Here is a 16065-nt window from a genome sequence, read left to right on the forward strand (position 1 = left end):
ACAAAAGTTGATCAAAATGAAAGACTTTATTATTGCACTAACAGCTCTGGATATGACTACTGTAAATGGAATAATAAAAAGAACGAATATGTTTCAAATGTTAAAAAAAAAAGGGTTTGGATCTTTAACCCTATTAGTTTCGCATATTAAATCAATTAAAGAGAAAAACAATAATGATGTGATGAGAATGAACAGGCGAATTCTCCTGTAATAATTTAACAGCACTTGTTAGTTGTTTCCAGTAAGCACCTCGGATGTCTCCACTGAGGCTACACCCATGAATCATAAAAATTATTCCTGGGAGGTCATATAATATATTTTTTGTAAATTACTATAAAATACTAATTTCTGTAGTGTGGAATATCAATTAATACTATACTGTAAAATCTTCTCTATCACCCACTTGATTACATTTTTTCCTCAGTTTGTTGAATCTTTTTTTATCCATGTGGCAACCTCATCAAGATTACAGAACTCTTTCATGAGTGACATTAAGGATAACGCTTAGCCACAAGTAGCAGATTGTTATGGAACAGAATATAATAGCTTACCTGTCCTTCATTAACTGATAGAGGTTTTCTTTCATATATTCAAAAACAAAGTAGAGATGGTCATTTTCCCTGATTACTTCCTTTAACTTTATAACGTTGGCATGATTCAGCTTCTTCAATGACTGCAATAAAATAGCTCACAGTGAAACTATAATATGTGCCAACAAATTAATCATAGACTAAAACATTTATATTTTAAAATTACACACAGAATATGGAAAAAACACATATAAATTAGAATAAACTGTATTTATGTTTTTTTTGTAATTGTTTTACATTAATGTGAACAGAAATAGCCTGTAACATCTTACCTTTAAAAGGTGTGTTTTCACAGTGAAAGAAATAGAATCCAATTTGGATCGAATTTTTTTAAACAACTTTGACCATGTAAAGAGATCTTCCAAGTCAATCCAGTTTCTCTGAAGAACTTAACATGGTCAAACTCATCAGATTTCTTTGAAGAAACGTCACAACATTAAGCCGATGTAACACAAGGCAACTTCCAAGCAACTTTTTCATGCAACGGTTGCAGCGACTAGTTGCCTGCGACATTGTCAAGCACTTTCCTCCCAAGCTGCTCAAAACTAGATCATTTTGATTTTATTGCAACGTTCCTGGCAACTTCGAGGGAACAACCAATCATGATCCAGATTTACGTCATGTGACCTCTAGACGCCGACTGAAAAAAAAAAAAAAAGGCTACCGAAAAGAGACCGCAGTGGGGAACAAAAACGAAGAGATTGCATTGATCGAATGGTTTGAAAGTAAGTTACATGCATGTTTTGTATATTTTTAATGTTAAATCATGTTATTTATGTTATAGCTTAGTTAAATTATTTCACAGTTAAAAAAATGGTAAGGCCTATACAGTACTGTGAAGCCTGGGGGTAGAGTATGTGTGGAGCCCCATATTAGCAGGTGACTGTTGTCACCTTGTGCCACCTAGTTGAATGTGTACAATGTTACACATAATGTTTTTTATGTAGTACAATGTATTCTTATGTTTGACAAACCATGTAAATCGCCGTGTTTAAAGGTATCTGCTAAATTCCTAAATAACAACTAAATAATACGACAGGTTTTTAAAGTTGCCTTACGCGACGATTGAAAAATGACGACTTGATTAACATGAGATAGCTTATAGTTAGGGTTTCTGGTTTTCGGTGTTTTCATCCGACTTTTGTCCGACTTCAATTGATCCCTATTTCAGGCATTAGTGATTATTGTTAATTACAATACAAAATGTGTTATTTGTATATTTTGTTTACTGTCATGTTTTTTTTTTTTTTTTAAATTTAACATTGCTAACTGCCCCATTTTTGTCTGTTTATCACCTGTGAAAACAGTGTCACGCTTCTTCTTTTCAATGACTGGCAAACCTTCTTTATTGCCACTCCCCCAGTTCCTAATCAAATAACTGCAGTCAAACTCCAATCACATTCAAATCTAATTCAATTTAGTCTATAAATTCATATATTGTATTTAATCAAATTAATCTATTTAGTCTTTAACCCTTTGCGGTCCTATGTCGGACCAGATCCGACATTACAATTTTCCCTTTCCGGCCCGATATCATCAAAAAGACATAAAAAACAGGTCTCTAGTCGTTTTTTCTACAGAAAAAGCCGAGAAAACCATTCAATGGCCGAGTGAGACCGATAGGAGCTGAGAGAAGCTGAAAAAAAAGGGGGCGTATCTGAGCAATACACATAGCCCCGGCACCACAGAGATAACACGGACATAAACAAACAAGATAGCTGCTTCTGCATCCGGCGCTCAAACAATATCACAGACATTTGCTGAGCTTTTTGAGATGCTATAGTAATAAAATAATGACTTGGATCGCATTATTGAGGAGTTTGGTGATAAAACGAGTGATCAGGTGATGATTTATCGGTATGCACTACTATGAAGAGGTATGTGAAAAATATAGCAAACAAGGGGTGGGACAGGGCTGGAGATGCAGTGCCTTTTTATTTTGTTTATGAATGTATTGTGTTTGATTATAAATGAAAACATTATGTTTTTTAGCTGAATGATTAGCAATAAATATTTATTATACACAAGGCAGTTGGTTGGATTTTTTTCGAAGGTGTGTATATTTACAACAAAAAATACACCTAATTATAATAACTATCTTCTTTATAACTTAAGTGATTGAACTAAGCTGCCAGCTCACAGCTCCAGTAGAATTGAAATAATGTTTGTATTTTTCTCTAATTTCCTTTGCATTAGATGATACATGTTTGCTTTGGGTTGCTTGTAGAGGCAGAAAAGAATTCAAAGCACCATCTTCTCTCCAAGAACCTGAAATTATTTGACCTGTCCCTACATATTCTTGGTCAGTGCATCCAGGTGGAGTGTAAAGCACACTTCTGGTGGAGTTGCTCCTCAAGTAATTGTGCAAAGCACATGCAGCCAGTGTTAATATTTCTACTTTTTCTGGTCCAACTGGTCTCTGGAAAATCTGCCAGCGGCTTGCCAGTAATCCAAAGGCATTCTCCACGCAGCGCCTTGCCCTAGAGAGACGGTAGTTAAAGATTCTCGTCTGTTCGTCCAGGTTTACTTGTGAGTAGGGCTTCATCAGGTAAGGTTTAAGTGCAAAGGCCTCATCTGCCACCACCACGTATGGCACCTTAGTATTCTGCCCTGGCAGGCATTCTGGAGGCAGAAGGTTTAACTGATTGCTCTGAAGCGCTAAACTGAGACATTTGGCCCAAACCCCACCATCACTTATTCTCCCATTTTTCCCAACATCAACATATGAAAATGTTAGCTCAGCATCCTCGAGAGCAATGAGAACAATGTGAGCCCTTGTAATTGAAGTAGTGAGAGCCTGAGTGTGGTGGGGGCTCAATAATTACATGTTTGCCATCCAAGGCCCCAGTGCACTGTGGAAAGTTCCACATGCCCTTACTTTTTGAGGATACAGACACCCACTCTTGTTGAGTTTGTGAAGTTCTGAGGTATTCTTCCTTAAGCCCACTGTACAATGCCTGACATGTTTCCAATCAGCCTTGCTGTATTCCGGCTGACGCGGAACAAGTATTCCAGAGACTGGAATGTTTCCCCTGTTGCATGAAATCTCAGTGTTATCGCTAGACACTCACTTGCTGCTCGCGTTACTGTATCTTTTTTTTTTATTATTTTATCTTCAACAATGGAGAGAAGAGCATGAAAAGTGTACTTGTCCATTCAAGGCATGGATTTGAAGCCATCTGTGTCTTCTGTGGCAAGCTCCTTTTTCTTTTTTTCTTCCATTTCTACTTTTACCAAGTTTTTAAAAGTTGTCGTGACAACTGTAACTGTAAAACAGATTTAGTAACTCCAAACTTACCTACTGGTTCATCTCTTAAGTTTCCTGAAAAAGTTGCCATTGGAAGTTGTCTGGTGTTACATAGAAGTTGAAGCAACTTGGTTGCCAGCAACTCTTTTGATGCAACAGTTGCCAGGAAAGTGCCTTGAGATACATTAGCTTTACGTCTGTTCTTGCACTGACACGTTCAACTTGACATAGTTGGTGCCAGTTTAATATAGCAAATGCTTTCCTCATCAAATAAATTGGATCCAACTTTGATCCAGTTTATTTGACCATGAAAAAAGTGCTTCCAATAAATTGGATCAACTTGAATCCAACTTGGATCCGAGCTTTGTGAAAACACATCTTTAGACATTAGGGTCTAATAATGTTTATTTTTTGCTACACTATAGCATAGTTGACTCAAAATGAATGTTATCTTAATGTGCATGTTGTACTGTTCTTAAAGCTTTTCAGGAAAGCCAGGAACTAATACTTACAACTTCTATATTGTCAAGCTGTAAGAAGACTTTATTAACAGAATTTGTTGTTTGTTATGTGGCTTCCACATGAGATCACACTCTTTGCATACATGTTTGGTTAGGATCTATTGCTTAAAGTGAAAAATTAACTAGCCTTGACATTATTTCAAATAAAGTGTCAATAATACAAAGTTCTGTACAGTGTAGTGTGGTCAATTATTAACTCTAAGCCACAGGATTTTTGTGTGGAACACAAAACAAATTAACAATCTACAATATTTTTTTATTCAACAATATTTGATGTTGACATTAATTTCCAGGACACTGATTTAGCGGAAAATTAAAAATAAAAGTAAGATAGCTTACATATTTGCAGGATTTTTTTAAAAACAATTGTTTAGGGTTGATCCATTAGCATTCCCCTTTTAATAGACCTTTTAATTTCTTTGTGACAGCAAGTTAGGAGGCAGATCTAGGGAGATATAGGGAAGCTATACCCGTGTACACTGTACAACAAGTATTTGTTAAACGTATCAAAATAGTTGACTAAAAATGTATGTTCACTTAATTTGCATGTTGTACTGTTTTTATTTATAAAGCTTTTCAGGAAAGCCAGGAACTAATACTTACAACTTATATGTTGTCAAGTTGTAAGAAGACTTTATTAACAGTATTTGCTTGCTATGTGGCTTCCATATGAGGAGTTCACACTATTTTAACATCTATTTGGTTAGGATCTATTGCTTTAAGTGACAAATTAACTGACTGTGAAATTATTTCAAATAAAGTGTCAATAATACAATGTTATGTATTAGTGTACTAAATTATTAACTCCAAAGCCACAGGCTTTTTGTAACAGATTGCTTATTGTCTATCAGTCTTTCGTACGTTTCAGAGGCCCAACTTGCTATAGTCACCCAGAATATCCTGGATATTATGATAGATTACTTAAAGGGTAAGTAGCGGGGTTACGAAAAATATAGCATTATACGTCCCCACATGTTGCTACAACTGTTTAAATAACTTAACTGTAATTTTTCTTTTCATTGTTAACATCCTGACAACTTTTTACACTTCTGACTTCAAAGTCTAAATCACTGCACTAGAGCAGACATTTTGAAAAGAGCTTTAAAACCGACTTTAAAGTTATAAGTGTAAAAAGTTGTCAGAATGTTAACTGAAAAGAAAAATTACAGATACATTATTTAAACAGTTGTAGCAACATGTGAGGATGTGTAACACCATATTTTCGAAACCCCGCCACTTACTCTTTAAAGAAAGAAAGAAAACAAATTTATATATCCCTGATAATCCAAGCTCTGACAATATGACACGTGTCATTCTAGTAAATACATCTTTGTTTTTTAAACACTAAGCTTTCTATTCATAATAATATTTGTTTTGGATTATCAGAATTTTTTTTCCTTTTGGTAGTACGTTGGTAGTAATCTAAACAAATGTAATCGAACAGAAATCATTTTCCCATACCAGGGAAAGGAATACTTCGTTTGAGAATTATTTATTAATTCTGATTACATTTCTTATCAAAAGGTAAACTCAGAATCCCAGCAACAGTGGTTCAAGCAAAGCCAAGTTCTAAATACATCAAAGTGTAAATACTGATCTACTGTTTCAGACAAGAAATTAATTTAGCACATGGTTTCTCAAAAATGTAGTTCATAAATAGGTTGCTGATGTATTAAAGTAAAATAATGTTTTTGAAGCTCCTGGACATCATTTAATGCTGTGTAATGCTGTTAGTATAATTTGTTCTACTGTGTAATCTTATGCTTAATGTAAATATGTTTAAATATGTGTATAGGCTAAATAGTTAACAGTGACATTCAAATGCAGTAAGCAGTGACTTTGTTCTAAAATCCTAATTTGTCGAATTAAAAATGTAGAATAAAAGGAGAAATTAATCAATAGTAAAAGCAAACTAAATAAAAAAATACAGATATCAAAAATTACCACAGTTCAATAGAAACATATACTGTATTCCTTCGAATTTAGACACACTTTTTTCTCAAAAATAGCCTGCATCTTAAATTCGATTACAGTATAGTGATGTGTGTATTAAAATCGGCAACAAAAGACGTGACTACATGAGTACACAGCAGCGTGACTGACTGCCGAGAAAAGACGAACAATGACGTCGCTGCCCGAACACACAAGTATCAATGTGACGTACTGCCAAGAAAAGACGAACCAAGACGTTACTGTCCGATCTCAAATCATCCATGACATACAGGCAGCCATTTTCAAAGAAGCGTCATTAGCTTCCTGAGGAATTCAAAGAGCTTTTACAATTTCAGCATTTTTAACAAACAGTACCAGCTTGGACAGATCGTAAATGCTGATCAGACCCGTGTTTTTCAACTTGCCAAGCAATACAACAGTTTACAAATTGGGAGAAAAACAGGTGTGAATAATCACAACTGGAAATTTGAACTGTGTAATGCTCTGTGTGATAGCAGACGGCCGCAAACTGCCTCCATATGCGAAATTGAGGTTCTGTCTTTGTAAATTTGTATTTGTTTGATGCTTTATTTTTTACTCAAATTGAGGGTGGGAAATTTGGGCTGCGTCTTAAATTCGAAGGAATACGGTGTATCACACAAATCAACTCAAATTATTAAGCTATGGTTGTTAAATAAAAATGAAAAACAATCATTACCTTCACTTCTCTCAGGTTCATGCACTCTTCCCAAGAGTAAAACTTCCTTTTCATTCTGTAAAAAACAAACAAACTTTGTTAAACAAAATCAAGTTACAAACACATGGAAATCACACAATCTATGCTGTGGAATACCCTGTCAGAAATACATACATATATATATATATATATATTATATATATGCTGTAAAGTAAGAATGCTTTCAAAAATAGACATGTTAATAGTTTATATTTATCAATTAACAAAATGAGTGAACAGAAGAAAAATCTACATCAAATCAATATTTGGTGTGACCACCCTTTGCCTTCAAAACAGCATCAATTCTTCTAGGTACACTTGCACATTTTTTGAAGGAACTCGGCAGGTAGGTTGGCCCAAACATCTTGGAGAACTAACCACAGTTCTTCTGTGGATTTAGGCAGCCTCAGTTGCTTCTCTCTCTTCATGTAATCCCAGACAGACTCGATGATGTTGAGATCAGGGCTCTGTGGGGGCCATACCATCACTTCCAGGACTCCTTGTTCTTCTTTACGCTGAAGATAGTTCTTAATGACTTTCGCTGTATGTTTGGGGTCGTTGTCATGCTGCAGAATAAATTTGGGGCCAATCAGATGCCTCCCTGATGGTATTGCATGATGGATAAGTATCTGCCTGTACTTCTCAGCACTGAGGAGACCATTAATTCTGACCAAATCCCCAACTCCATTTGCAGAAATGCAGCCCCAAACTTGCAAGGAACCTCCACCATGCTTCACTGTTGCCTGCAGACACTCATTCGTGTACCGCTCTCCAGCCCTTCGGCAAACAAACTGCCTTCTGCTACAGCCAAAAATTTCAAATTTTGACTCATCAGTCCAGAGCACCTGCTGCCATTTTTCTGCACCCCAGTTCCTGTGTTTTCGTGCATAGTTGAGTCGCTTGGCCTTGTTTCCACGTCGGAGGTATGGCTTTTTGGCCGCAAGTCTTCCATGAAGGCTACTTCTGACCAGACTTCTCCGGACAGTAGATAGGTGTACCAGGGTCCCACTGTTTTCTGCCAATTCTGAGCTGATGGCACTGCTGGACATCTTCCGATTGCGAAGGGAACTAAGCATGATGTGTCTTTCATCTGCTGCAGTAAGTTTCCTTGGCCGACCACTGCGTCTACGGTCCTCAATGTTGCCCGTTTCTTTGTGCTTCTTCAAAAGAGCGTGGGCAGCACATCTGGAAACCCCTGTTTGCCTTGAAATTTCTGCCTGGGAGAGACCTTGCTGATGCAGTATAACTACCTTGTGTCTTGTTGCTGTGCTCAGTCTTGCCATGGTGTATGACTTTTGACAGTAAACTGTCTTCAGCAACCTCACCTTGTTAGCTGAGTTTGGCTGTTCCTCACCCAGTTTTATTCCTCCTACACAGCTGTTTCTGTTTCAGTTAATGATTGTGTTTCAACCTACATATTGAATTGATGATCATTAGCACCTGTTTGGTATAATTGTTTAATCATACACCTGACTATATGCCTACAAAATCCCTGACTTTGTGCAAGTGTACCTAGAAGAATTGATGCTGTTTTGAAGGCAAAGGGTGGTCACACCAAATATGGATTTGATTTAGATTTTTCTTCTGTTCACTCACTTTGCATTTAGTTAATTGATAAATATAATCTATTAACATGTCTATTTTTGAAAGCATTCTTACTTTACAGCATTTTTTCACACCTGCCTAAAACTTTTGCACAGTACTGTGTGTATATATATATATATATATATATATGTGTGTGTGTTAAGGGTGAAACGTGGTCTGGCGAGTCTAGTTTTGCCCGGGCCAATCTAGTTTCGCCATGGGCTTCTGGGTGAATCCAGAAGTTAACACTTTTTTTCCTCACTCCTAAGCGAATCTAGATTTCCCCAGAACTTGAAAAAGACGACTGGGTGAAACCCATTTTTTCAGCAGCTTTCACTGAATTTCAGGGCTAGCCCGGGCGAGTCTAGTTTCGTCCAACGATTCAAAATCGATCCTGAGCGAATCTGGTTTTGCCTATGCCAATTATTTGGCAGAGTCTAGTTTTGCATTTCTACACTCTCTCCTGCCAGCTTCCAGGTGCGTGTCGGGGTACCTGCCTCGCCTCCACTTCTGACAACAATGTAGCGACTGTGTGCTGGATTGCCAGCTGCGGTGCAGAAAAGGCAGGACACCAGGGCTGGTTTTAATAGCGGTTAAAAACTCTTTTTATTAGCTCTCTCTCCCAAAAAGTTAGAAGTCATAAAGTCTCGCTCCGACACGCAGGCAAACTCGCACTTTTTTAAATGTAATATCCTAGGTACTGTACAATGGATAATTACTTTCAAATGAGAGTGACATGGTTTGCTTAGATTGTGGATGTTGTCTGATACTAACCAGGTTATTATTTGTTTCCTATACTACATGTACCAGAAGTGTACACTAATTAGTGGCTTTAATTATTATTGTTGATTCCATCAAAAGTGAGAGTAGAAACCTGCAGAAAAGTGTGGTCTCCAGAAAGTATACTTTCATGAAACATCAGTAGTTTGTACTTTCTTGGATACAGAATAAATTCCCACCATAGTACTGAGTGTAGTTCTAAGACTCATAGCCCTTTATCGGAGTCAGTTACAGTAGATCCATAGTATTGACTGAAAATAGCATGCAACTGTATGTCCACCTTTGACACTCTTGCTTTTATTCTGTGACTGGGGAAGACATTCTTGCTGCTACTGTCCCTGGAGGCAATATCAACATTTTCTCAAAAAATCTTGTAACTTTCTGGGGCTAGATTTTAAAAAAAATATATTTAAAACTAGAGTCCCTCTTGACAGGCAGTTTCAGTTTGTATGAGTGCCTTTCAGCCACAATAACAATTGGACTGGGGTCAGCCTTATTTACAAGCTACAGTGCTGTATTTCCACATTACGACAAAAGCCAAATTGCCTGTTTTCATAAAGTAATCACCCTAATAACATACAAGCCTAGGTACTGTACAATGGATGTTTAATTCAAAGAGTACCATGACAGTGCTGGCCTAGAAGTTGGCAAAATGAATCACTTTCTATGTTCACTGAGAACATCTGGAAGGGTTCCAAAGAGTTTAAATTACATATTTAGGAAAAAGCATAAACTTGGTGGACACTACTGGTACTACTGAAATATCTGTAGAACAGTAACTCACTAACCTTTTTTTTAATTATTATTTAATTTACATTTTTGCGCAGCAGGGCAGCAACACTACACTGTAAACATTCACTGTTTTCTCCATCATCAAAGGTACCATTTTGCAGATAACCTTTCATTTGAATACAGTGCCAGGAAAGCTCTGCATTATTTACAATCCTTGATGAAAACCATACTTGTTTCACGGTATTCTATAGCACAGTGAATGAAAAGGAATACATTGTGTAAAGAATTTCAGTCTATTGACCATGAAATGCACTGTGTAATTAGCTCAGAAGGCTGCAAGAATATGTAGGTTAGTGTTTCCCAAACCTGTTCCTGGTGGCACACCGTGTCTGCTGGTTTTCGTTCTAACGCAGCGCTCAATTCCTTAATTGAACCCTTCATTGAACTAATAAAGTGATTAACTGAGCATTCTCCTGTTATTTTCAAGCTCGTTTGTTGATACGGTTCAATTAAGCAATTGAGCGCAGCGTTGGAACGAAAATCAGCAGACACGGTGTGCCGTCAGGAACAGGGTTGGGAAACACTGATGTAGGTATATTAACTTACAGATAAAGTACCTAAATGTATTTGGTACAGTTATTGTTTTAACTAATTATTGATTGAATTAATATTCCTGCAAATTACTGATAGTCTAGATGTTCTGATTTGTCTTGCTCATATTACATAATACAGTAACCCACTACTACAAAACACAAAAGCTGTCTTTACATATATCAAACTGGTATGGAAATATAAAATGTATTTATATTTGCTGAATTGCTTAACATGGTATAATTGGGAAATAACATGGTTTTCCATGGCAAAAAGGTATTTAGAAAGCAACTTCGAAAATCATATTTACAATTTTCATACACCAAGCAACCCCGATCATTCCCATTCCTTATAAACTTCTATGAATGCAAAATAATTGCATTGGCTCAACCCTAGGAGTTAATTTGTAAAAAAAAAAAAAAAGAAAAAAAAAAGGTACCAATCTTAAACCTAAAAGGAGAGGGATAACATTTTTGTTTCTAGACCTAATGTAGGAGTGATTTTTTTCTTCATGTTCCTTATTGTTGGTGTCGGTAGCTGCATGCCGACCTTTGCCTAGCCATGTTTTTACATAATCTTCAAGTTTAAACAATACCAATCGCGGCCAAATAATCTGATGAACAGGAGCAGCAACACTGTTGTTATTAAGAGCGGTAATTTGGGGGATTTTTGCCATTTGGAGTTTCTGGCTTTACATATTGTTCATCATTTTAAAAAAGTTAAGTTAAAAAGTTTTGCTCCTCCATACGTGCAGGCAAACTCGCCACACACAGGTGAGTAAAACTATCAATAATTCAATTAGTTGGTATGAAAACGGTACCGAAATCTGGTTCGCCCATGCCATTAATTTGGGCAAGTCTAGTTTCGTCCAAAGCTTAAACATCGATCTAGTTTTGCCTGTGCCAATTATTTGGGTGAGCCTAGTTTTGCATTTCTACATTCTCCCCTGCCAGCTTCCAAGTGCGTGTCGGGATACCTGCCTCGCCTCCACTTTTCACAGCAATGTAGCGACTGTGTGCTGGGTTTCCAGCAGCGGTGCAGAAAAGGCAAGACACCAGGGCTGGTATTAATAGCGGTTAAAACCACTCTTTTTATTAGCTCTGTCTCCCAAAAAGTTAAAAGTCAAAAACTCTTGCTCCTCCATACGTGCAGGCAAACTCGCCACACACAGGTGGGTAAAACTATCAATAACTCAATTAGTCGGTATGAAAAAGGTACCAGATCTGGGATCAGGTGCAATCTGGCACAAATTAACCCCTGGCTCAAACTATTCAAATAATGCCATTTGAAGTTATGAACCATGAAAAAGGTATTTTTTACAACTTAAAATTACATATTACATTAAAAATTGCACAGTAACAAGTAATAAGTAATGGTCACACACATACCTTTTGATAGCAACTAACTCTCCAGACTCATTGCTTTTTCCCATTAGAACACTACCATATGTTCCATCTCCCAGTTGTTTCAGAGTTGTGTATCGATTCATTTTTCAATACAAAAAAGTTATCACAATATAAAAATAAGTGAAATGTCTTTTTGTCCTTTTTTCCAAAAAAAAAGCTACCGTTCACAGGTGTCATAAAATAAGTGGTGGCATTGTTGTTACAATCGGAAAAATGTTGACAAGAATTATCTCCAAGCTGAAGAAACTTTTTCTCCCAGTTATAGTATCCAGAGACTAGGAAGATCAAGTAAAGAATATCTTTCCATTGTCAATCTCCTATAAAATGAAAAAGAGCAACAACTGTTAATACAACATGACCTGTTAAGTAATTAACATGGAATAAAAATGTATAAAATGGCCAAAAGATTGAGTTAAAAGCAGCAACGGTAACCTGTAACCCATTTACTTAAAATTAAATGCCATCTCTTTTAAGACACAAACAGTAAAATAGTTGCTTTGCTTTGTATACAACACACAATTAGCAGTCTTTTAAATGAGCTAAAATTAACAAAACACAAATAAAATAGGACTTAAGGTTCACACAATTTTTTAAGACTCCCCTGATCACCAATTGTTGCCAAAAACAAACAAAACAATCTCTCCCACATACACCACAAACAAGTATTGGGAAACTTTTTGGAAGGGTCGTAAAAATAATGGTATTATTTAATGCAAAAAGGAAAACACACTCTAGTTGTCAATCCAGAAAACAAACTAATGGTGAACACTACTGAAACTAATCATGGACGCCTAATCTAGGGGATCCTACTGTGTAAGTCGTACATTGTTTTTTCTTATTTGTGTAATTAGTGTTTTTTCCCCCCATTCAGAAGAAAATGCTTATAACAAATTTCAATACAAAGACTGTTTACACAAGACTTTGACGTACTATAAGCAATTTATCTGTTGTGTATTCCTGCATCAACAATATATGACCACTATTAAAATGATACTGACATAAATATCTAAACCAGATTTGAAGAAAAAAGGAAACATTGGGCTATTTGTTTGATGAAAGAAAAATACAATTTGATATACACTGTTCATTTTATTTAACAACTGTATGGAACATTTTCATGCATACCTGTAATATATTGTAATGTTGTAATGTTGAATGTATTGTAATGTTTACATTCCTTCTCTAATACCACTTTTTTAATGCATGGGAAATAAGCAGAATATAATACAATCTTATGCTTAAGCATTTCAAGAGAACATTTCAACATTGTATTTGGTCAATTCTGTCCCAGTGACATCACTGATGACAGCAGGTAGATTGTCCCTTATCTCAGTTATCGTTAATCCACATGCAAGTCTGGGTCGATGCATTATTGCTGGCAAGCTATGTGTAAACCTTGCTAAAAATGATTCTAAAATGAGTAAAAACAGCAAAAACAAATACATTACAGTTTAAAACGGGGGTGGGGGGGGGGTTGCTTCTACCAAGAGATTTGGCATTTGTTAAAATGTACTAGTTCTTCCTTCTCTAGATCGTTTTCAAGACAAGAAGGTGGTTAAGGTTATTTTCTAACCCTTCATTTAACAAATTACTAAGTTTTTTCACAAAAAATACAGTACTTCACATGTATGTCAAAATATGTAAATTAGAGAAGGAATTATCTTCATGACATTATTTTTCAAATATTTCATTAAAAAAGAGGGATAAAATTGAAGGCTCTGATATACTATGGATGAACATTGCTACATGGTGTAATCCCTTCCTTTAATGAAAGTTGATGACAACCTTTAACAATTGCTGACCAGCACTAATACTCTATGAGCTGTAATCGGCTTAGACATGGTTTAGGGAGAATTAGAATTAACAGTGAGCTGAGGACAAATTATTTACACAAGGTCACTGCGTACAGTACTAACATAAACACAGGAATCTTTATATTCATTTTGTGTTTAAATGTAATTCTAAATTGTGAAATGTAAAGTCTTATTAATGCACTTTTGAATAGGGAAAGTAAGTATGTTTTTGAGAGACTGATGAAAATAAAAGTCAGACATCATATTATGCCTACAGACTTGGAGGTGTTATCTTTCCTTTTCTTTTAACTGATACTTTTTTGGGATGATTACCCCAGAGGAAGTTTAGGTTGGGCTCTCACTTATACACAGCTGGATAGCCATTGTTTTTGTTCAGAAGTTTTCTATTGATATTGCTTATTTTCTAATGCACTGAACTAGGTGTTACAGTTGGATTTAGGCTTACTCAGCTAGCAGAAATGTAAATGCTGGTACAATAACCCCTAAAACAAATGGCATCATACCCACTGCAAATCCTGTCAAATATAATTCAGAGATTAATAAAGATGGGTGGGAGATTAGTATACTTCATTGTATCTCTAAAGGTCTAGGGAACAAATTGTGCCTAATGGCCATTTGGGTAGTAGTCTTAGTAGTAATATTAATAACAATACAATATAAATCCATAATTATTATTATTTTAAAGCTACCTACCAGTACAAGCATTTCAAAAGCAGTCCGCATAAATCTGGTAAATGACTAATTAACACAGTAAATGTCCATTTAAATAAATACAAATAGAAAAAAAAAGAACCTACAATGAACAAATACAAAAATAGTTTAAAATGATTTAAAATTACTGTATGTTCCTCCTGCTCAGTTGTAACTAGATTTAATTAAATTACGATGGTAACGAAATTTACACACGAGTGTTTATAATAATAATAATAATAATAATAATAATAATAATAATAATACGCAGATATGGCATTATTCAGGTTTTTTTCTTCTTCTGGAAAGCTGTTTGTTCAGACAGGTCACTATTTTGCCACATACTAGTGACATAGTACCTACAAATCCTCCCAGTAGAACAGCGTTGTTGTATCAAATCTGTCAATTATTTTTCTCTTAGAATTTCAGCTATTAGATTTGTTATATAATAATTTCTATTGCACGCTTACCTTTCAGCTTTATTCACCCGTATCGGTGCCTGTATAGCTCTTAATATTATTGTGTGTGCGTTACACTTCCTCCTGTTTCTTATTGATGTGACTCTCTCTCCTTGGCAACGCCGCACTCCACCACAGAAGGACAACGGTATTTCAGATTTATCGCGCTGCCTTGTGGGATAATTGTAGACACGGAAGAAGTTTAGTGAAAACGCGGCCAAACATAAAATACAGTAAATGCTTGACACAGGGGCGATATTTTGATTATTTTAAAAATATATACTACAAAAAAAAATATGGGAAGTTGGCAAAAGTGACGGTTAGCAAATAATGGCAGAACACTGTACCTAGTCTATTTTTCAATGTTCTTAACATACTTAGAAATAACCGACAAGATTTTTTTTTTTTAAAGATTTACTAAGAATGTGTCCGGGGGTGTGGACAGCCTTTAAAAAATATGAAAGTTAGCTCCTTTTTTCTTTTTTTTTTGCTATTATTATTATTATTATTATTTCGCTTTTTGGTGTATAGTTTTAGCTTTGTAATACAATTTTCTTTATTGTATCTAGTTTTAGCTTTTTAATATACTGTACAGGGGCATAGCTAGGTATAGATTTTTACTGAAGCAAAAATCTAATTTTTGTCCCAAAAAAAACCCTGCATATCCTATTCATGTTGTGAAGGTGAAAGTTATCTCTTAAATACGGTGGCCCTGAAGTGCAAAACACAACAACATTAAGGAAAACGCTGCAACATTAACTTCAAACCGGAATGGGTAGGCACATAGGAAAAGGGGTTCCACATCACTGATAGGAGGAAGAACCTGTCAATCACTATATATATATATATATATATATACACCTTACATGATATTAAGGACAAAGCGCAGGGAAATTATATTGCATTAATATGGACTGTGTTCGTCACACAGTTCCACAGCACAGTGATTGACAGGTTGTTCCTCCTATCAGTGATGTGGAACCC

The 16065-nt window shown here is 35.8% G+C and overlaps 1 protein-coding gene across 7 annotated transcripts in view; it reads right to left on the reverse strand.

The window, feature by feature from the left end:
• The window catches only part of LOC117394893 (serine/threonine-protein kinase MAK-like), a 35536-nt gene extending 20275 nt beyond the window's left edge, over positions 1 to 15261 (reverse strand). For 3 of the 7 annotated variants that reach the window (XM_059014744.1, XM_059014742.1, XM_059014743.1), the window contains exons 1-4: positions 15094 to 15261; positions 12102 to 12436; positions 7009 to 7063; positions 552 to 673 (exon numbers count right to left, since the gene is read on the reverse strand). In XM_059014744.1, the coding sequence (XP_058870727.1) occupies positions 552 to 673; positions 7009 to 7063; positions 12102 to 12202 (278 nt within the window). In that variant the 5' untranslated portion in view covers positions 12203 to 12436; positions 15094 to 15261. The remainder of the gene's footprint in view (positions 1 to 551; positions 674 to 7008; positions 7064 to 12101; positions 12437 to 15093) is intronic. The other 4 variants (XM_059014746.1, XM_059014745.1, XM_059014747.1 and 1 more) reach the window with 4 other exon arrangements.
• Between the last annotated feature and the right edge of the window lie 804 nt (positions 15262 to 16065).

Source organism: Acipenser ruthenus, chromosome 3 (genome assembly GCF_902713425.1).
Source record: "Acipenser ruthenus chromosome 3, fAciRut3.2 maternal haplotype, whole genome shotgun sequence".
NCBI lineage: Eukaryota > Metazoa > Chordata > Actinopteri > Acipenseriformes > Acipenseridae > Acipenser > Acipenser ruthenus.